The following is a 23,614-nucleotide window of genomic DNA, read 5'->3' on the forward strand; positions in this document are numbered from 1 at the left end:
TGTTATAAAATGGCGGATGGTTTGTCTAGATAAGACTCTTATTCCTCGGCTGGATCGTGTCGAGACTTTGAAGCTGCACTGAAACTCACATTTGGACCCCATTGAAGTCACTATATGGAGAAAAATCCTGGAATGTTTTCCAAAAAAAAACGTAATTTTTTTCCGACTGAAGAAAGAAAGACATCTTGAATGACGAGGGGGAGAGTAAATGATCAGGAAATTTTAATTCTGAAGTGAACTGATCCTTTAAAACTGTGGCTTCAGGCCTGGAAAACTCATGCAGAGATCTAAAATATCACATTGGCTGGAAACTGCAATTTGTAAAAGCAACTTTTGTAAACTATTACAATTGAAGGTGAAAAATTTGAAGTTTTTCAGTAACCATGAGATTCATTGGTCATGAGATGTGGGAGCCCTGAATTATACAAGACCTCAAAGTTTAAATGTTAGACTTTGTCTTTTTGCACAATTTTTTTTTTTTTTTTGGTTTTTAGTTTAATTTACTTGCTGGTGTTATTTTGATTTGATAAACACTTTTTATGTCAAGAATTTAGTACATGATAACCCTGATTCTCAGGTGATGCAGATCTGACTTCCTGTCATATAGGCTAACCCAGGGTTCCTCAAACTCGGTCCTGGAGGGCCGCTGTCCTGCAGAGTTTAGCTCCAACCCTGATCAAACACACCTAGCTGTGAGTTTCTAGTGATCCTGAAGACACTGATTAGCTTGCTCAGGTGTGTTTGATCAGTGTTGGAGCTAAACTCTGCAGGACAGCGGCCCTCCAGGACGAGTTTGAGGAACCCTGGGCTAATCTGTACCCGTAGAAACGGTTAGACGGCCAGACTCAGATAAAAGCCTCGTCTCGAGTTGAAAAGCATTTTCCATGAATCAGGAGAGTAGTTTAGTCTGGAAAAAGCTCTCGTCTGGGTTCAGAAAGCCAGTCGAATGGAAAAATGACTTAATGAATGTAATTGATATTGAGAGTGCTGATAGACTACTTGTTAAATAAACGCACGTGTTTCCTTCAGGTCCTGATTCAAGCAGAGGACCGGGTGCACAGGATCGGACAGACCAGTAATGTGGACATCCATTACCTGGTTGCTAAAGGCACTGCGGACGATTACCTTTGGTAAAAAAACGATTCCCCCCTTCAGTCACCTACACATATGTGACCCTGGATCACGTCACCAGTCTCGAGTCGCACGGGTATATCTGTGGCAATAGCCAACAATACATTGTATAGCTCAAAATTATCCATTTTTCTTTTATGCCAAAAATCATTAGGATATTAAGTAAAGATCATGTTCCATGAAGATATTTAGTAAATTTCCTACCGTAAATATATAAAACATTTATTTTTGTGAGTGAATGCTGCACAATCGCCAACATAAATGAACAACTTTAAAGGGGATTTTCTCAATGTTTAGATTTTTTTGCATCCTCAGATTCCAGATTTACAATAGTAGTATCTCGACCAAATATTGTCCTATCCTAACAAACCATACATCAATGGAAAGCTTATTTATTCAGCGTTCAGATGATGTATACATCTCAATTTCAGAAAATTAACCCATAAGACTGGTTTGATCGTCCAGGGTCACACATCAGGACATTTAAACAAAAAAAGCCTTCAGAACTGGAACAGAATGATTCAATTGATTGGTTTTGTTGGTTTGATCCAAGTTTATGAAAAATTATTATTGTGATATCTATCTATCTATCTATCTATCTATCTATCTATCTATCTATCTATCTATCTATATGTATAGATTGTATATATATACTTCATCCTTAAGAGTATATATAGATATACAGTAGTGTCCAAAAATGATGTCCAGAGAGGTTATTTGTTTTGTTTTTAATGGACTTACAAGTTCAATAAAACCTTCAAAATATGAGCAAAATACTTTATATATATATTTTTAAATAACAACAAAACAACTAGGACAAAACACTTGGTAAAGGTATTTATCTGACAAAATTATTTGGCAAAAAAAGGCAAACTACAGCTACAGGTTTTAGTTTACTATGTCAAAAAAAATAGAAGCATACTTTGACTTCAACATAATCAGTTATTAATATTCCGATGGTTCTCTCTTTTCTACAATTTCTTTGTATGACAGCCTGGATAAAAATGATAAAAACACAACGAAACATGCCAAATTGTGCTGACATCACTAATAAAACAATCGACTCCAAGCTCAACTGCACAATGTGCTTATAAAATCTTTAACAAATTTTGAATAATATTTGAATAAAGTGTGAAGATGTCAATTTTCCTAGTCCGGACATCACTTTTGCCCACTACTGTACATATTAGATGCTGTAACTGGCTAACTTTTAATTTTTCTTTTACCCTCTGTGGCTCATTTTAAATTGTTACTACAATCTTAAATTTAGATTTCAAATAATTGTATCTGGAATATAGTTACACATAGTTAGACATTTGAGTTATACTTGTAATTATACATGTATGCATTTCATAAATGTAATACTTTTTTTCAAATGAACTTTGTTTAAAATTCAGTTTTGTTTCTGCAATGTATTGTTAATTTGAGTAGTTTCTCAGTGATAGGCCTCATCATTGCTGTCCTCAGCTAGTTTTATACCATTTGCTTGTGTTTCTCAGGCCCATGATTCAGAGCAAAATGAGTGTTTTGGAGCAGGTCGGCTTGTCTGAGTCCAACATCTCAGAGAACGCAGAATCGGCCAGCTTCCACAGCAAGGTTAGTATCCAAACTTTCAGCATTTGACCATCAATAAAAAACATTTTTAGATTTCCATTGCACCATTTTCATTTAACTTACTGTAGAAAGCTTTAGCTTTTAGAATAATCAAAGTATCGAACGTCTGTAAATATCTACATAAATATTGAATAGATATTATCCTGTTGCTGTTTGGCAGGACCCTCAGCAGCTGACCATCACTGAGATGTTTCAGAGGTCCTTTGATGAGGAGGAGATGCTTGCTTTGGTCGATCAAGATCAGTAAGAAGACAAAGTTATGACATGAAATTAAACTAAATATTTGGGTTGGTTGAAAGCCAATCATTGGACTTGTTTTTGTCAAGTGCCTCAAGTTTGTATGTGATAAAATAAAATAAAAAGCCCAACAATTTGAGTTTGAGCCAAACAGATCAGCCTTGCACCAAGTATTTAATCAGACAAGCGTTTAATTCACAAGAGGATGTAAATGATTTATAAGAGACTGAAGATGAAACCACAAATCACTGGCTGTTTGTTGCACATCTAGATGCCTTCAGGTCCAAACTGGTGGAGAACGAAAGAAAACGTCATATCATCATGTCTTACAAACAGGGTTATTATTGTTAACAAAAACTAAAACCATAAAAAAACCATAATTAAACATTAGCTGAAATCAAATCAAATCTAAAGACTCATTTTATATCAGCTACATTTAGGCAACATTTCTTATTTTCATTTAGTTTAAGTTGAAGTACTAAAATAACAAACTAAAATGTCAAAAACTATATAGACATAAAAACTAAACTTAAAAAAACTTAACAAAATAAAAAAACTTAACAAAAACTTAAATAAAAACTTAACAAAATGACCAAAAATGATACTACAGTTAAAATAGAAAAGTAGAAAATCTTCTAATTCAAAAATATGAACAAAAACTATAATAGTACAACAATGATAAAAAAATAATACACCTTATTTGAATTAGACAAGTTTGATGCCTTGTATGAACTGATTCTTGTAATGAATCTGTCACAGACTCGTTTGTTAGCGAATGTTTAATTGTAGCAACACTTGTTCTCATGAATGTTCCCTACACCTGACCATCTTTACCTCTCCTCTTTTCTGACAGATGATTGTGCAGATTTCAGGAATTTGTCGGATCCCCTGAAACACAGACGACGAGTTCTTCATCACATTTACAAGTAAAAGATAAAATAAAGTTTATTTATAATTCCAGTATAAAGTCAGTGACTTTGTGTGATTAATGTTTATCACGTTTCTGACATGAGTTCATCTGTCGAGTTTGTCGGATCACTGATTCTTGAGACATGGGACAAAAAACACTTTAATCAATAAATAAAAGTTTATGCATGAAGGAATTATTTCTGATTAATGTGTCCTTTATGCTTGGGTGCGACAACCTTCTGCTTCCATGTTTCAGTTTTTCCAACGCCAGATAAAATGAAGAAAATCCAAGCAAGTTGAATATACTTTGCGTATTAAGACGCAGTCATTTTGTTTCCTGGTTTTGCTGACAATTAATAAGAACCTATTTAAAATGAGGAAAATTTACAAAAAATTGATTTCTGTACAGTTTGGGTGACGGGACTGATATACTGTGTAATAGTTCTGACAAAAATATATGAATTTATAAAAATATGATTTTAAAATTGAGATTCGGGAACCTCTCTGATTGGTGGATCTCGCATCGGGTTGCGGCGGGTCGTAATACACACAATTCTACCGTAATATTTAGCATTACAACACAAAAGCTTGTGCTTTGTTTTATTTGTTTGTTTGTGTTTTGCTCGTGCACACCGAGGTGAAGAAAGTAGTATTTATATTTGGCTGGTAATAGATTTGCACTTGCAAGTTTCCAATAAAAAATTGCAACAATGTAAATTATTTTTAAAAAATAGTTTTTTGAACATTGAATGATTAAACATAGTCTAGTAAACCCCATAAACTAAATTATGAACCTGTAAATAAGCATGATTGGACCCCTTTAATATCTGACAGTGCTGACAATTAATGCTGAAGTGGAAATGTTGATGTTTCCAAACCATATTTCCTCTCATGCCTGAAGAATGTGTGTATAAAGTTGTTCTTGATTGTACATCACTAGTCACTGAAACACACACCTGTGTCCTGCTGGCTGGAGGCGGGCGTCTCGAGTGTGTCGGTCTCATCGGATGACACTGCGTGAGTCTCTGTCGTCTCAGGGTGGATTTCTTCAGCAGCTTCTGCATGTGGAGATCAAGGGTAATCTTCACTTTTGTGTTTACAAGTGACTTTCACCTCAACTTAACGGACTAAAGCAGGGATTCACAAACCTTTTTGTCAGTTTAACCCCTTAGATGTTAAATATTAGGTTAATATTTCTATAATTTAACGGCACATTTCCATCTTAACGGTTCTCTGAGGTCGCTTAATGGTCACGTAATATGCATGTAAACAGATAAAATATTGAATCTGTTTTATTTTGATTGTATATATTTTAACATTATTTATATATAAGGCTTCATGACTTGACCAAAAAATGTATATTGTTATTTTTCCATATATTGCAAACCTATTATAATTATTATAATTTATTTATTATTAAATAAAGTGCACCCAGACTTTTATTGTGCATAGAGTCGCTCTAAAACATTATTATAAGCTGCATGTGTGTTAATGAGTTTCACTCTGAAACACACAGAGCAACAGATTATATCATTATATAATTTAATTGCAGCCTTTGATTTGATAACAGCACTAATAATAATAACTAAAATTGTATTTATTTATTTATTCTAACTATACATTCCATTTATTAAATGATTCGCTTTTCGACAACTTGCACGTTGATGTTTGGGAAACCCTGAACTAAAGGAACATTTCACCCAAAGTAACTCTTCAGTTATTATTTACTCACTTATTAATTCTCTAAATGCAGTGTCAGATCATAGTGATGGGCAAATATCACAGTACAGGTTTGGGATTACACGAGGTTGAGTGAATAATGGCAGAATGTATATTTCTGAACTTGTTTCTTCAGTTATGAACCTGTAGTGCTCGGCTCTCTCTGGTTCCTCGAGTCATCAAACGATGGAGATCTTGAAGTTTGAAGATTCTTCAGCTCCGCAAAGCTCTCCTCCGTTTCTGTAGATAACAGGAATGTAATATTTCAGTATTTATTTTAAATGATTTGTCAGTGCATATCTAATGATGAGGGCGGGGAAACCTGTCACTCACATGAGATCCACCAATAGCAAACCACAACCATCCAATCAATTCCCCACGACAAAATCAAGCCCCGCCCACATTTGTTCTTATTTGAGAAGTTGACTTTAAACGTTATTCTTAAATATTATGTTAGGTGTGTTTGTAGAGTTTTATTCCCAGATGAAAAATGTTGATTTTTGTTTCTCAGTACAAACTTGTATCTGGAATGTTTTGGTCACCTAACGGAGGAGAAGCAGCGCCGTCGATGATCGCGCTCTCGGTTCCTATATCTCCAAAGATGAACTGTATCTTCTGGTGTGCGTGCTCCATGTTGGAGGATCCGTGGACGGCGTTCTCCAGCATATCTTTAGCAAAGCGCGCTCTCAGAGAATCTGGGGCTGCTTGCCTCGCCTCACCGGGGTCCGTCGGGCCCATGGCCGCCCTCCACTCCTCCACCGCGTTCTCCTTCGTCAGAACCATCATTGTACATGGGCCACTATAGAAAAATGAACCATGTTTTATCTTACCGACACACGCTTCACATGACACTTGCATTCAGAAATCAATCTAATATGATTATTTCCTGCTCAAGACATATTTCTGATTATTATCAATGTTGAAAACAGCTTAAACTGCTTAATATTTTTGCAGGAACTCCCCAGGATTCTTTATTTAATATTAAATTCAACAGAACAGCATTTATTTGAAATACAAATTATAAATGTCTAATCTTAAAGGAGAACTCCAATCAATTTTAACATTGAGCTCATTTTTTTGTGCATTTGGAGTGCTGTCAGTACAGAGAACAACGACAAAAATCGGTGTTGCCTACACCGTGTTATCCTCTTTTTAAAATTTGCACCCTGTTGACTTCAATGGGGCAAGTTTTAAACCTGCTTTTAGCCTCTTAACATCCTTGATGTGTCATTACAAGTGCACAGGTCATGTGAGTGATTCCTTCAGAGTGAACACGAGTGAATCTGACTGCAGTAGATGTGAAAGATATGAATAAAAATGATGTTTATTCAGCCAGCGCAAATACCTGTATTTACATCCTGTTTTCGGTTGAAGTCCACAGTAGTCGATTGTCGAGTTCACGCGCATAGGTTATCACGCGCGTGAACTCGACAATCGAGTTCATATCTTTCACATCTACTGCAGTCAGATTCACTCGTGTTCACTCTGAAGGAATCACTCAACATGACCTGTGCACTTGTAATGACACATCAAGGATGTTAAGAGGCTAAAAGCAGGTTTAAAACTTGCCCCATTGAAGTCAACAGGGTGCAAATTTTAAAAAGAGGATAACACGGTGTAGGCAACACTGATTTGTGTCGTTGTTCTCTGTACTGACAGCACTCCAAATGTACAAAAAAATGAGCTCAATGTTAAAATTGACCGGAGTTCTCCTTTAATAAGCTCTATGGACAGTTAAAGGGTTAGTTCACCCAAAAATGAAAACTCTGTCAGTAATTACTCTCCCTCATGTTGTTCCAACCCCGTAAGACTTTCGTTCATCTTCAGAACACAAATTAAGATATTTTTTAAGAAATCTGAGAGTTGTCTCACTCCTGCTAAGTAATCGATATGTTCAATCGATATGGCCTCAGAGTGAGTTCACGTAGTGTAACAGCGCAGGGCTTCTGGGTTGTACATCAGAACATAGGCTCACTATTGGCCAGCATCACACACATGACCAGCGTCGGCCAATAGTGAGCCTCCGTTCTGACGTATAACCCAGAAGCGCTGCGCTGTTACACTACGTGAACTCACTCAGAGAAACACAGAAGAACATGACGAGTTGAATAAAGTCGTTATTTTTGCACACAAAAAGTATTCTCGTCGCTTGATGAACTTAAGGTTGAGCCACTGTAGACACTTGGACTATTTTAACGATGTCTTTAATAACAGCTCTCAGATTTCATCAAAAATATCTTAATTTGTGTTTCTGAAGATGAATGAAAGTCTTACGGGGTTGGAACAACATGAGGGAGAGTAATTACTGACAGAGTTTTCATTTTTAGGTGAACTATCCCTTTCAGTGACGTTTACTGGCAGACTCACCGACACATGTAATCCACCAGCTGGCTGAAGAAGGGTTTGTCCCGGTGCTCTTTATAAAACTCCTCTGCCATCTCTCTGGACAGAACTGTGTCCTTCAGATGGGAAATGGAGAATCCTCTGGCCTGAATCTCCTCCAGGATTTCCTCTGATATGAGCAGAAACAGGCCGATTCAACAGTGAGTCGTGACGTTTACCCTCGTTTCTCGTTATTAATATTCTTACAATTTCATTTCACAAACTGGTAAGAAGTAAGAAATGAATACTTTTATTCAGCAAGGATGCATTAAATTGATCAAATGTGAGATTAAAGACATTTATAATGTTACAAAGGATTTGTATTTCAAATAAATGCTGTTCTTTTGAACTTTATATTAAACAAAGAATAATATTGTTTTCACAATAATACTAATCAGTTTAAGCTGTTTTCAACATTGATAATAATCAGAAATGATTTCTGAAGGATCATGTGACACTGAAGACTGGAGTAATGATGCTGAAAATCACAGGAATAAATTACACTTTACTATATATTCACATAGAAAACAGTTATTTTAGATTATAATATTTCAAAATATTACTGTTTTGCTGTATTTGATCAAATAAATATAGCTTTGCTGAGCAGAAGACTTCTTTGCATAACATTAAAATATCTTAATAACCCCAAACTTTTAAATGTAATGTATTGTTTTAGTTTGCACTATATTCCAGCAGTCTTTAATCATATTTATAGTGTTTGAAAAGCATTTGCTGTATTGATATTTCTAAATCATTCTGGCTTGTTCAAAAGGTCTAGCCGCAGGCATTACATTTGAAGTATTAATTCAATGTGACTTCATTCAGAGTGCTTTGTAGATTATTTCAGCGTTGACAGTTTTTGTAAACATTTTTAATTAAACTTTTTAAGAAGTATATTTTAACTTTCAAAATGTAACAGCAGCAATGACATCATTTTATTTGCATACAAAATTGTGATTCGTCGTCTTTCTTACACGTTCTTAATGAATCATATTGTCTTCTTCCTGTCTAACCATTTATAGTTGCCTTATTCTGCACTTATTCTGATGTGGTGTTTCATTTACACAGAGACAAAGACTTCAATCTGCCGTCCTGTCAGCACCACTGTGATAGAGTTGCATTAAATGCACAAACTCAGAGCTAAAATCCCTCTCAGCGGTGTTCAGAGCTCCTGCTGAAATGATACCTTTGCGTTCGGTGTGGGGTTTAATGACAGCGAGCGTGTCCTCTGGTGGGAAGAAGAAGCCGATCTCCATCTCCGCCTCGTCGGAGCTTCTGCTGCCGTGAAGCTGGTTAATACTGGAGTTCACATCGCTGAACTGAGCTCGCAAACTACAGAGAAACCACAGAGAGGTCTTCACAACCACTACTTAAAATTATTTAAAATAAAAATAAATATACTTTAAAATAGATAATAAGCTATCATTTTTATTTAAGAACCAGGTTTCCCCCGGTCTCGGAAAACCTGGATATGTGAGGAATTTTAAAAGCGGGATTTCTAGACCTGGAAAAGTCATGGAAATTAGTAAAATCTTAAAAAGTCTTGAATATTTCTTTAACAAATATAACATTTTCTAGTTATTGCAAAGCTCTAAAATATTCTATTGGGAAGAAGTTGCTGTCACAAATGTGTAATTCACAAAAAAAACATTCACAAAAATGTAAATCCATTAATAATAAAAATGTAAACTGAAAAAAGTTCAGTTATTGAAACTGCTTCTGTAATTATGTAATTGTATTATTTTAATTATTTATAATTATTTAATTTAATTATATTAAGTAAATGTTGTTATTATAAATTTAATTTAGAATATTGATATAAATATTTAATTCAATTAATTTACATTGCCACTCCTAGTTTCTGTAAATCATTTATTTTATTTATTTTAAATGAGCCACTTTTTCTACATCTCTAATATCTTTGGGGACCTTCAAATATTGCTTCGGAGTTGCTTCTAAACACATATATGATAAATAACATGATATGATATACAATAACACATTGTCCTGAAGAAAAGACACGATTACAGACATGGGTTTACCTGTTAGGTTCTTCACTTTTAGCCTGGACGGGGTCTTTGGGTCCCAGGATGTTCCTCCAGTGTTCCACGGCTCCTTGCTTTACTAGAGCTAATGCTAACACAGGCCCGCTGTGAACACAGCAGAACAGAGACTCTTCATTACACCAGGACCGCTGGAAGTCTTCTTCTGGCTTCTTCATATCATTATATAGATAGTACTGTATATATGCAAATAACAACTATGTGGCCAAAAGTACAATTAAGCTTAAACTGAAAACATGAACACGTTTATTACTGCCCGAATCCTTATTCTTCAGACAGCAATTCCATTAGCATTCATAATTCAGATTCTGAATGAATAGTATATTCATACCTGCAAAATCATCACCTTTCGGCAAATCTGAGGGCTTTTTATCTTTCAGAGAGTGAATTTGCTTTTCCATTTTAGTTCAGACCAATTAAATATGTTGTGGTGTGGACTCTTCTATTCTTTTATATTTAATACTATATATTATAAGTTATCATCCTTGGTCCTTTAGGCTGAAATGTGAGGTTTATCATTTAAAAACAAGTTAAAACTGTTTCAATTATAGTGTTTACGGGCATTTTACAGTTTCGGATGTTAATATAGACATTGGTGTTGCTACCTAAACAACATGTAGGTCTTCTAATATCTAAATTTTCTGAAATTATTTCATCTGCTGATTCCTAGAAAAATTTGCCATGGCCCAGTTTGCAGGTATGTTATTTTCGATCTATAATTTATTGTAGGAATGTCACCATATCAGTATCGGCCGATATGTGTTCATTTATCGTTATCGTTATCGGCCTGATAGGAAAATTTGGCCGATATATATCAAAAAGCCGATAAATAATGTATTATTTCCTTCAGCTGAGACACTTCAGATGCACACTGTTCAACATGATGGTTTTGAATTGCTTGAAATATGATTGGGATCACTTCAAAAAGGAAAATACAGTAATGTGCAACATGTGCAGCGCACGTCTGTCATATAGGCTACATACAATCATTATAATTGTGTTAGGACATGGCTTTTAATGATGAGACTTTTGTTTTTGTAATCAGGCTCTCAAAATTATATAAAAATTTGGATTTAGATTTATCGGCCAATATCTCGGTTTTCGGCTATCAAATATAAAGAATTATCGGTTAGCGGCTAAAATGTTAAATTTATTTCATTTCCATTTATAATAAAACCTCTGATTCTAAAGTCTAAAGGATTCTGATTGGTTGTAAAGCCATTGTAAAACTACAAGAATAAGCTACATTGCTTGGCTATAATTCCAATTATTATTAATAATCCATGCAACTATTTGTTGAAAATTGGTGTCTTTTATCATATCACTGTTGTGCCGTTTTTAAGTGATAAACCACCTGACTTTGTCCTTTTCCACTGATGTGTGATGTACAGTGTGTGAGCGCTCACCTGGTCATGCTCTGGAGTAAACTGGGGAAGTATTCCTGCTCTAGATGAGCGCTGTAGAACTGTCTGACCTGATCCTCCGACAGCATGATCTCTTTCTGCATGGCCACAGTGAAACCAGCTTCATGGATCCTGGCCAGAATCTCCTCTGCAAACACATTTCATTTCACACCATTCACTTCCTGATCGTAAGTGCTCCATTTTAGACATCTACTCATTCTTTATTGTTAATCTAAAATGTGTGAAGTAATAAAGTCATCAAAACTACAAAATAACAATTGGAACAGTGCTGGTTTTGTTAAAGTGCGATAGGTGATCTGGGAAATGCTAACTTTAGCCTTTAACTTTATTAAAAGTGAAATAACGAAACGAAAACAACTGTTTGCCTGCAACTGACGCTCAGTCGGCACAGCGTACGTGAATGCACTGATGACGAATGATGTCTGCGTGAAGTGGTACGGTTCACATGCTTTCATTTGATTCGGACCTAATGCAATGATTGAATGAACGTTATATGGTCCTACACCCTCCACAGACGATATACAAATACATTTAGACATAGAATATGAGGAGACTTTCAACCGGCATAAAAAAAAAAAAAAAAATCTGTATAGATTATTGCACTTTTAACCAAAATCGATTTCTTTAATTAAAATAAAGCTGGAATATTAGGTCAATTTTTTTTTTTTAATAAGTACTAAAATGACTAAAACTGAAATAGAAATGAATAAAAGTGCAATAGCACATTACAAAATTACTAAAACTTAAAGTAAAATATTAAAACTAAACTTATATACAAAAAATATATACTAAAATAAGAAAACTGAAAATATAAAAATAAAGGCTAATTTAAAGGGGCTATATGTAAGATTTGTCATGTATTAATCGTTTCTTGTAGCCAATTTGTGAACTAGTAAAGAAACTTAAAAAAACACTTTCCTTGACTTCCTAGCTTGCCTATGAAAGCCTGTAGACTGATTTTATATGAAGGAATGGGGACGTTTTTGCTGGGAAATTCAAAAGGTCATGCAAAAAGGATTGATTCATACAGATCTATATAGTCTCAGACATACTTAATAATCATAACAGTGTAATTTTAATGAGCTCATCTGTCGACATGATGCCTGTGAACCTCAGATCTGCTGCAAACATCCACATCTCTATGATCAGATGCTTTCTGAACTGCTGTTTTCTCACCACTGTCATTTTTGTTGAGTGTTTATTTTGTTATTGAGAGAAAAGCGCAGCACATATTTACATATTCATCTAAACATCGCTCTCAGCTGCGTGGACGGTGTCAAGATGTTCATTAACAGTATATCGCTGCAAAAGTATTTCCAATTTCTCTTTACTTCTAAGCAAAGAAAGAAAAAGAACTTCGCCGTGAGTATATCGGTGCATTGAATCACCTTCAGTCTCTTGTACGTTACGAGCAATAAGTTGCAGTTCACTCAACGGCCACCGGTGTCGCTAATAACAAGGGTTTCTGTATTCTACATACAGGCCCTTGGAAATATTAATAATACTATACTAAAATAACACTGAGATGGTATGGGAATGATGTAGTGACCAATAAATGGCAGTCATATGTAGGCCGACTCGCCTGAAAAGTGTTATATTGTGTGAAACAAATGAATTCAAGTATCTTTAAACTTTGAACAGACAGTGTGTGTTTCAGTGCTTCAGTGAAGGTAGGAGTATCAGTCTGACTCTGCACCCATGGGGCCGCAGTTCTGTGCGTGTGAACGTAATGTTGGCACATGCCTCTGTTTTCCCTGGCAGCGTCTGGGCGGATGAGCGCCAGCGTCCTCTCCACATGCTCCTTTTCCGGCCCGGCCCGCTCCGAGCTCGAGCCCGCCATCGCCATCCTGAAGTTCGGGAAGAAGAACGCCAGCTCCCTGCTGGCCTGCTCGCTGTCAGAGCTGCCGTGTAGAGCGTTCGAAAGGGTCTCGGTCCCGTACTGAGCCCGCAAGCTGAAGAACAGAGACCGGCCAGAGAGAAGGAGGTGAGGATGGATGGAGAAACAGAGAGATGGAGAAAGAGAAGAGCAGATGGTCTCACTGCTGGGGGGGAGGCAAGAGTCCACACAGGATGTGTTGTGCTAAAACTGTTAGTGCTCGAATCTGTGAGCACAATATGGAGCGTCAAGTTCCTCGTATCACTTTTAAATTATGTTTACTTATAAAATTAAATTATGCACACATCAGAGAATCACTGAGCCTCTATGTAAGGCCTACACAGAGAGACAATGTCATTTGTAAATGTATAAATAACGCAACAAAATCAGTTTTATAATAATAATTTAATGGGGAAAAATATATAAAAACCAACCAACTGTTTTCAAAGGAAAACACATAATAATATATTACATTTATTCTATACTTTTATCAAACAAAAATTAAACTTATTTTTAAGCAGTTATATTAACATTATGTTTATATACTATTATAGTACTACTACTTAGAATTGTCATTTTTATATTTCAATTTTAGCTTTAATAATTTTGTTATGTGCTTTTGTCAGTTTAACTTATTTATATTTCATTTTATTACTTCAACTTTAACTTATTTTATTTCAGTTAGTTGACAAAGTAATGTTTCTGATTTTCAAGTTTTTAAGTTTAATCTTTTCATCTAATATTTATCTTTTACTATAGAAACAATCTATAATAGTTTTAGTTAACAATAAGAAAAAGTTTTTTGGACCATCTAAATGTAGTTATTTTTAGCATTCTGACATTATTCTTAATAATTGAATGTCTCCCAAATTGTCATAAAAAAATATCATTCTCATCATCATAATGAAAATCATCCTGTGTGGACTATTCATTCATTCATTCAAACATTTTTTTTTTTAAATCAGCATAAATTAAATTCAGCTCATCAGACCTTGTACCTTTTCGATTAAAAACTTATTTTTGAGTGAGATTTTTCGTTGCATTATCCTAAAGAAATTGTCAGAGGGACTGCTTATGTTCATGTGTCAGTCTATACTGTATATGTGTGTTCCTGGGAATAAGGTACCTCTCTGGCTGCGTGGTCCTGGCCTCTTCGACATCCGGTGGACCGATGAATTCCCGCCAGGCTGGGATGACGTCCTCACGGCCCTCCATCTTAGAAATGACCAGGACATGCGACGGCCCGCTCGACATAAATTGGATGAGTTCCTGAAAGTAAGGCTGGAAGAACACGCAAGCACACACACACCCCCTTTACATGACACACTGGACATGCTGCCATTACACACCATCAGCCAAAATATTAAAACTCATGCTATTTTTAGACTTCAACTGAAGTTCCTCCATTTACCTCTGCTGCTTTGTGTTGATAGAAGCCTTCAGCTTCTGCTTCACTCAGCGTTCTCTCCTCGTGGGCTAAAATCACAAAACCTGCATCCTGAATCTAGAAACAAAATCATATAATATGCATTCAGGAATATATTTTTAGCTGTTTATCTGTGTAGAAAGGGTATAATATCATATTAATATAAGCAGCTTATAGGGACAGGTCACCCTAAAATGAAAATGAAGTCATCATTTACTCACCCTGGTGTTGTTCTAATGCAGTATGCCCTTCTTCTTTTTTGGACCACAAAAGGAGAATGTTTTAAAAATGTCCCGCACGCACTTGTCATCTTGCTAATAGCAGTGAATAGCGACCAGCATTAAGCTTTAAAACATTTTTTTGATTATTTTTTATGCAACACGTGCCTTATATTCCAGTTGTTCTGAGGGTTTACGATAGGGTTTGGTGAAAAAAAAAAATTGAATGCATTATTTTTAAAGACAATCCTGTGCACGTCTGCGTGACTCACCAACAGCCAAGGACAGGATTTTTTGTAAAGTAAAGCATTAAATTTAAGTTTGATTTCACCAAACCCAATCATAAACCCTCAGAACACTTGGAATATACGACACATGTTGCATGATCATTCTGTGATACTTTCGCATATTTTTTAAAGCTTGATGCTGGTCGCTATTCACTGCCATTATATGGACGAGCGCGAGCGGGACACTTTTTTAATAAAAAAATTCTCCTTTTGTAGACCATAAAAGAAAGAAGAGCATACTGCATTATTACGACACCAGGGTGAGTAAATGATGACTTCATTTTCATTTTAGGGTGAACTGTCCCTTTAAAGAAAAAAATTCTGTTATAATTTCCTCAACTTCATATTGTTCCAAACTTAAAAAAACAAAAACAGCATACGGTTTTGAAACAACATGATGGCCAGTAAATAATGACAGAACTTCATTTTTGGGGGAACTGTCCCTTAAACTGAGCTCTTACCTTCATAATAATCTCCTCTGCTTTGCCATGTGCCACCACATCAGGCTTTATTATTGCCACTGTGTAAGACTTATTATCAGCAACTACAAAAGACACAAAACCAGTGCGGGTAAACTCAGCAAACAGGACAAACTACTATTAAGCAGGATGAAGGAAAGATCATTACCAATCAGATCTTCATCATGTGGGTGATCCTCAATGTCATCATTCACCTCTTCTTCAGTTAAATCTTCATCTTTCACCTGGAGTGACACATGACACCCAAATGTCATCTTTCATGACATTAATCTAATCTTTGTGTGCTGAATTACTAATAGGAATGATTACATTTATTGAAGATGATGTGCTTTTGTGTGCAGAACTTACCATAAAAATCCTAGGGTGTATATATCATTTTTACATTTCACTTTTGTAAGAATTGAGAAATTACAAAATAAGCATATTACAAAATAACATGAAATTACAAAATGCCGGACAGTCTGGTTGAAGAGAGACCAGAACCTGAGAGGACAAAGGACATCTCTGGAAATTAACATTTGAACTGGCCCTCGTGCACTATCGAGACGAAAGCCTCACCTCCGAAACATCCTAATCTACATCTCTCTCATGCTTAGATCACCTGAATTCGCCCAAGAAAATGTATAGTTTAATGTGAATGATTATCACAGAGTATTTTTCATGTTTGGTATCATTTGAAATGTCTCAGTGCGACTGGTACAAATGTCTCATTTCCAAATAAGTAAAACAAAAGGTAATAAGGTTTTTGAGAGTTTAGAGATAACTGGCACACAAAGGAAGGTGGTCTCTAGACAAATGGTCTCATACCCCCTAAAAGGTGTAACTTCTGAATGCAAATTTCCATTGTTAAAAGATGTTTCCAAGTGAAAGAGGTTCTGTCTATATAATGAAATGCAGCAGGGGATTCGGGGCCTTTCTGTACCTCAGATGAGCCCGTGAGGCTGAGAGCGGCCAAAACTCTCAGCCTCATGTATTTTAATGTTGGGTTCGCATCTCTTCTCTTTATTCCAGAGCATTTGATGTTTTGTATCGATTATCTTCAAATTGATTATGAAATTGGCATGATCCATTTACCTGACATAATAAATTGTTACATTTGATTATTCTAACTGACGTTGACATTATTTTCATTAAAGAGTTAAAAAGAATAGTCAAACATTCGCTCACAATTAATGATCCATAGATATCATTAAAAACCTTTTCATTTATGGAGTCAGATGAAATAACGAGAGAATACATATTCAAATGTATCGCATTTAATCAAAAAATACTTTGCCTCGAGAAAAGACAGTAACACGTTAAGACCTTCCGCGCTGGTCGGATGCCGGCCTTGGGCCGATCGAGCGCAAGCTTACACTTTAATGTATTTTTTTTCAATTTCATTCAAATGTTTTTTATACCTAATTATATAATATGCATGATATGAATGCATTATTCAGCAAGCAGTAGTTTATTGGATGCATTTAACACCTCGTACAGGACTACATTTCCATCATTCTATGATCCCATTTCTTGTTTCCATCGGGATTCAGGAATGCAATCCCCACAGTGAAGAGGTCAGGTGTGTGAAGTAACTCACCGCCCTGCGAGCGGCCCCGTGTTCTAGAACGCTCTTCTCTTTGTTCAGCTCTTCCTGTATCATCTTCTGCAGGAGAGGAGAGTTCGGTCCCCGCAGAGTTGACACGAGGTGCCCACCCTAAACACACACACACACACACACACACACACACAGCCTTAACATGACATGCTGCAGGAAAAGACCATCATATACAGCAAACAGACGAGCTATGAACATGATATTTGAGTGCATCTCATAGGAACATGTCCATGTCACAACACCAAATATCTGTCTCGAGTCGCACGGGTTTATTTGTGGCAATAGCCAACAATACATTGTATGGGTCAAAATTATCAATTTTTCTTTTATGCCAAAAATCATTAGGATATTAAGTAAAGATCATGTTCCATGAAGATATTTAGTAAATTTCCTACTGTAAATATATAAAACATGTATTTTTGTGAGTGAATGCAGCACAATCGCCAACATAAATGAACAACTTTAAAGGAGATTTTCTCAATGTTTTGATTTTTTTGCACCCTCAGATTCCAGATTTTCAATAGTTGTATCTCGACCAAATATTGTCCTATCCTAACAAACCATACATCAATGGAACGCTTATTTATTCAGCTTTCAGATGATGTATAAATCTAAATCTATAAATGTCAAAAATTTACCCATGTGACTGGTTTTGTGGTCCAGAGTCACATATGTGAAATTTAATTCTGTTTTAGAACCATTTTTCGCATTGTATGCATTATTTTCATGACAATTGGATAATGACAAGGGTTAGTTCACCCAAAAATTACAAAAATTCTGTCACTGATAACTCACCCTCATTTCGTAACAAACACGTAAGACTTTCGTTCATCTTCGGAACACAAATGAAGATCTTTCTGTCCCTCTATTGACAGCAACACAACTGACACTTTGATGCTTCAAAAAGTTCATAAAGAGATCGTAAAACTAATCTATATAAACCAATGAGGTTCATTCTCGTGTTACACAACACGTTTGTGTAAAACGTTTTCTGCAAAAGGTTTGTTCTCGCGCATCAAGCAGGTTCGGTTGTTCGTTGTGAATAAAAGCCTAAATTCTATCTGTTAAACATATAAAGCGATCGAGTCTCTTCAGAAAATGTGGACTGAAACTCTCAATTCATATGGATTAGCTTTACAATCTCTTTATGAACTTTTTGTAGCATCAAGTGGGAGTTGCGTAGCTTTCAATGGAGGGAGAGAAAGATCTTAGATTTCATCAAAAAGATTTTCATTTGTGTTTCGAAGATGAACAAAAGTCTTACAGGTTTGGAACGTCATGAGGGCGAGTAATTAATGAGAGAATTGTCATTTTTAGGTGAACTATCCCTTTAACCACAATTTTCTCAAAAATGCTAATTATTGTAATACTTCCAGATGTTGTATTTTTGAATAATTCCTAATATTTTCAGTGTTGACTCATTAGATTTTTATTACTGCACCACAGAATTTTTATTATATCAGCATAAATTAAAGGCAGTGCAAGTAAAACCTCCATGAAAAAAAATTGAATGGCACAGTATTTTTTTTTCTTCCATTCATTTTGGGGTGAAATTTTGCTCACATGTGTCCTTAACAGGTTTTGTGACATCTATCAATGTAATTATTTGCTCATTTTAATTTCAAGTTAGAATTTGTAGGGAGATGTACAGTTTCAGACCCACCGCATAAAACAGAAAGGTGGGCTCACACTTTCCTCTGTACTTCTCCAGAGCTTCAATCCCATCAGCCTCGGCCTGCAGGGATGATAAGACGGTGTGACAGAAATGTCGACATTTATAATGATTGTTTGAGAGCAATCTCTAATCTCCAGAGCAGCTTATCTTACCGTGGCAAAATGCAGCAGGTCGTCTCCCAGCTCATTCTTGATCTTTCTAAAGAGACTGACGACGGCACGGCAGGGTCCACACCACTGCTGGTACACATCAACCACTGACACACACACACAAAACACCAGATCACAACAATTACTGCAAGACTGAAAACTCAAGGCACTTATTTGTCAAATAAGAAACCATACAGACAGATAGAAAGACAGATCAGACCAAATGACAGAAAACAGTGATACAGCGGCCCCAAAGTATGTGTGAAGAAAGATACACATAAAATGTATGAAGTATATGTATTGTTCTCATTTCTAACCTGACTAACTTTTTTGTCATAAGTATTGATTGTGTGATTGTGCATATTACTTTAAAACAAATTATACAAATGATTTTGTTTGGTAATTTAATCATAGTAATATCTGTAAGTGATAGATAGATAGATAGATAGATAGATAGATAGATAGATAGATAGATAGATAGATAGATAGATAGATAGATAGATAGATCTCACCTATTAACCCTTTCGTTGCCAGAACTTCACTCCATTGATCGTCATTATTGATATTTATCTGAATTTAAAAGTTTTCAAGAGTTGTCAGGCATTTTTCAGTTGAGATGCAAAGTAAATAAACTAGAAAGCTACTGTCAGACAACACAACCACTTTTCCCTCATTTACAGTTTAATGCTAATAAAGATTTCGTCCTACAAACCTGTAAACTAATCTCCTTCTTTTTACCAGCCATAGAAATGTCTTTTTAAGCGTAAAAAAATAACTACACGCTTCTCCAATTATTCCAAGTGATAGTAATAATGTGATCACTATTCGTTATTTTTATTTCCAAAAAGTTTCAGCGACGGACAGTGTTAGCGCATGCGCAGCTCGGATTGTTTCGCGTCCTTGTCGCTCAGCAACCATTTATTAACCGTTCCTCCTCTGCCATCTGCTGGACGGTGTTTGGATTGCAGGATTTATTTGTTATTCTCACAGTCAACGACACAGACACAGGTTCATGCATGTGTGACTCACAAATAAGTACTTTGATGGTACTGAAAGTTTATGTTTCTTTATTTATATTATGTATTCCATGGTATTTCAAAGACCATGTCCAAAATAAAAAAAAAACTGATATGACCAGTTTGTGATGTTAGCCGTGTTGGTCATGCAATGGAGAGTTGTTTTTATCTGTGATTATGGCCGTGGAGATTACAGAAAACAGTATGAAGTGTTTCTCAAAGGCCTGTTTTCCTCCAGAGAACAGATTATATGTAAATAAAAGCAAATGCTGAAGATTCCTGACATATAAACCCCCATGTGTCTTGTATCATATCCATCATGTTTGCCAGGAATAGTTCATTAGACGATCATAAAGAAAAATAGAGACATACTGTATTAAACAAAATATCAGGTCCAGGTCACAACAATTTTAGATTTATGCTTCTGTTGTCTGGTCACTATCTTCCAGCTTAAATATTTACATAACTCCTAAATTTAGGTTTGAATATTTACGTCTTTTTGATATAAAGAATCTGGTTTTCTCTTCAGTGTCTGGTAGTTAGACATTCCTCAAATTATAGCACTGATGTGAAACACAGCCAAACACAACAACAGCAGTTCTCAGACTTTGAAAACATGTGAGCCGCTTGACTACACGACCTTACGCTCGCTATAGACTAATAAAAACTACTGCTCAAACATGTATGAGAGATTTATTTGACTGAAACACAGGGGCTTAAATACACAGAGAACAGATCAGGGACACTAGACACAGTTGGGACAAATAAACTCATTTATATGCCACAAGAGGCCATGTGTTACAGTTATAAAACTCCCTTAACTGTGGTAAATATATCTGCTTTCATAAAGCAAAATCTGGTGTACCTCCTTTTATGAACGCACTGTTCATAATAAAACTGACAGTGCTTGTTGGTTCAGTTCATCTCTGAGCGCTTCTTGCTCAAACTTACCTCTGCCCTGAGGAAACAAGTAAAATGTAAGAACACTTTCCCCATCCTTACAGGAGATTAAATAATATTTTGTATGTTTATCGATTATGATATACAGTGCTATGCATAAGTTTAGACACCCATGCTAAAGTTGACTAAAAAGAGGAATAAAAAATCATCTTTTGGAAATTGAACTTAATGCCTTAATTTAAAAAATTAGGAAAAATCCAACCTTTAAGGACACCAATTTTCTTTGTGAATGAATAATGTATCGTAAATAAATAAATGTTCTTCCTTAAAATACAGGGTGCATAAGTTTGGACACCCCTATGTTAAATTCCCATAGAGGCAGGCAGATTTTTATTTTTAAGTATTTAAAAAAAAATTTTTTTTAGGATACTATGCATCCTGATAAAGTTCCCTTGGCCTCTGGAATTAAAATAGCCCCACATCATCACACAGCCTTCACCATACCTAGAGATTGGCATGGAGTACTTTCCATAAGATCATCTCTCAATGCAAATCAAACTAGCTATTAGGCTAACTGAAATAAAACCATGCCAATCTCTAGGTATGGTGAAGGCTATGTGATGATGTGGGGCTATTTTAATTCCAAAGGCCAAGGGAACTTTATCAGGATGCATAGTATCCTAAAAATAAAAAATAAAAATAAAAATACTTAAAAATAAAAATCTGCCTGCCTCTATGGGAATTTAACATAGGGGTGTCCAAACTTATGCACCCTGTATTTTAAGGAAGAACATTTATTTATTTACGATACATTATTCATTCACAAAGAAAATTGGTGTCCTTAAAGGTTGGATTTTTCCTAATTTTTTTAATTAAGGCATTAAGTTCAGTTTCCAAATGATGATTTTTTATTCCTCTTTTTAGTCAACTTTAGTATGGGTGTCTAAACTTATGCATAGCACTGTACTCTGCAATTGCCAATAATGTGATTAAAAACTGGTAATATTATCTATGTAATATATTGATGTTATTCATTTCACAGAAGCTGTAATTATAGGTTTTAGCTGAGCATCTAAACTGGAAAAAAATAAAACATTTTTTAGAAAGAGTCCTCAAACTACTTTTAACTTCAAAATGTGAATATTATCATAAATGCTACATTTGTAGTTTTTAAATTGTTACACATGAGCTGTAGATGCTTGTTTTATAGCAAGTTTTAGTAAAACCCTTTTTATTCAACCAATTCAATTTTGTCCATTACGGGGTTGAGTCAAGTCAGGTTACCTTTATTTATAATAATCATTTATTATATAATAATTATTTATAGTAATCAAATTATTGAGAATAAAAGGTGTTTAAATCTGAAAATGCCTGGTAGGAAAATATTATTTGTTGGAGGTTTGATTAATGCCTAATGATGTGGGGTATTTAGATTTATATAGTTTTAAAGAAAATCTAATTTGAAATTTAATGCATTAATGCCCAAAAATAGTCCCTACAAGTCACCCCCCCCCCCCTCCTCCTTTATTTTTTTTTTTTTTTTTTTTTACTTTACTCATATCTACTTTACTCATATATTAATAGATAACAAGTAATATCAAATATATTACTTATCTATTCCTGTTGAAACATGAGTAAGCTTATTAAGCAAACATTATCAAAATTATTAATAGGCAAAAAAAATACTGCACAGTAGGCCTATTAAAAAGTGAAATAAATTAAAACGAATATTGAACTGACTATGCTCATCTACAAATACGTTACATAGATGTAAAACATTGATATTGTCTTAGTGGCTTTTTTTATGGGGGATTCACTCATTTCACTCACGCAGTTTTCGCGTGCATATGATACGCACTTTATGGCGTGTAATACGCACGCACTCCTCACCTCACCCCTAATCCTACCCAAGGGGTTTACAGTGCGTATCATTTGCACGCAAAAACTCATTTTGGCGTATAAATGATACGAGAAATATCATTCGTGCTATAGATACGCACTTTCATGAGATCGTGTTGACGTCCCGTGAGAAACAGATCTCATGCCCTGCTATGGCCACTCGAGTCTAACCTAGCATCAAATGAAAGACGTTTTAGCAAAACATCAGATTCCACGTAAACAAGAATAATGCATTATCTTTGGAAGTAATTATTGAGTTCTATCCAAAACATTTTTGTCATGGGACACCAGTGTCAGCTAGTCTCAGGAGATTTTTTTTTTTTTTTTTTTTTTTTTACAAAAAAAGAAAAGAAAAAACACAGATATCTTCCACGTTCACTTTAAAACGCCGCACAACAAGTGATTCTTTCCAGAATGAGGTGTTGGCTTCAAAACTGTACTTGCTTAGGACATTACCAATCGGCTCAACTGATTCAGTGAAAAGATTAAAGTGAACGACTGGCTCTGGCTCACACAAATCGGCAGCAGATTTTCGAGTAAACGTCTGATGATAGAAACAGATGATCATCATGGGGATTAAAATAATCTTGCTTTTAGCTGTAATTGCTCACAC

At 35.4% G+C, this 23,614-nt stretch overlaps 2 protein-coding genes across 5 annotated transcripts in view; one reads left to right on the forward strand and one right to left on the reverse strand.

Moving 5' to 3' along the window:
• The window catches only part of smarcal1 (SWI/SNF related, matrix associated, actin dependent regulator of chromatin, subfamily a-like 1), a 26,522-nt gene extending 22,435 nt beyond the window's left edge, over window positions 1-4,087 (forward strand). For all 4 annotated transcript variants that reach the window (XM_079881948.1, XM_079881946.1, XM_079881947.1 and 1 more), the window contains 4 exons: window positions 1,030-1,130; window positions 2,631-2,727; window positions 2,906-2,988; window positions 3,836-4,087. In XM_079881948.1, coding sequence (XP_079738074.1) covers window positions 1,030-1,130; window positions 2,631-2,727; window positions 2,906-2,988; window positions 3,836-3,839 — 285 coding nt within the window. In that variant the 3' untranslated portion in view covers window positions 3,840-4,087. The remainder of the gene's footprint in view (window positions 1-1,029; window positions 1,131-2,630; window positions 2,728-2,905; window positions 2,989-3,835) is intronic.
• LOC307164813 (thioredoxin domain-containing protein 6-like) lies at window positions 3,013-20,048 on the reverse strand. Its single transcript, XM_079881956.1, has 19 exons — window positions 19,899-20,048; window positions 19,699-19,756; window positions 19,190-19,293; window positions 19,026-19,097; window positions 17,345-17,461; window positions 15,914-15,989; window positions 15,748-15,830; window positions 14,767-14,859; window positions 14,482-14,636; window positions 13,223-13,431; window positions 11,462-11,606; window positions 10,035-10,142; window positions 9,179-9,324; window positions 7,978-8,122; window positions 6,153-6,409; window positions 5,755-5,850; window positions 4,848-4,949; window positions 3,817-3,870; window positions 3,013-3,270 (listed from the first exon to the last, which is right to left on the reverse strand). Exons 1-18 carry the CDS (start codon window positions 19,929-19,931, stop codon window positions 3,851-3,853), a joined length of 2,019 nt encoding a protein of 672 aa, XP_079738082.1. The 5' UTR covers window positions 19,932-20,048; the 3' UTR covers window positions 3,013-3,270; window positions 3,817-3,850.
• Window positions 20,049-23,614: the final 3,566 nt, after the last annotated feature.

This window comes from Squalius cephalus, assembly GCF_949319135.1.
Source record: "Squalius cephalus genome assembly, chromosome: 9".
In the NCBI taxonomy this organism is placed as follows: Eukaryota; Metazoa; Chordata; class Actinopteri; order Cypriniformes; family Leuciscidae; genus Squalius; species Squalius cephalus.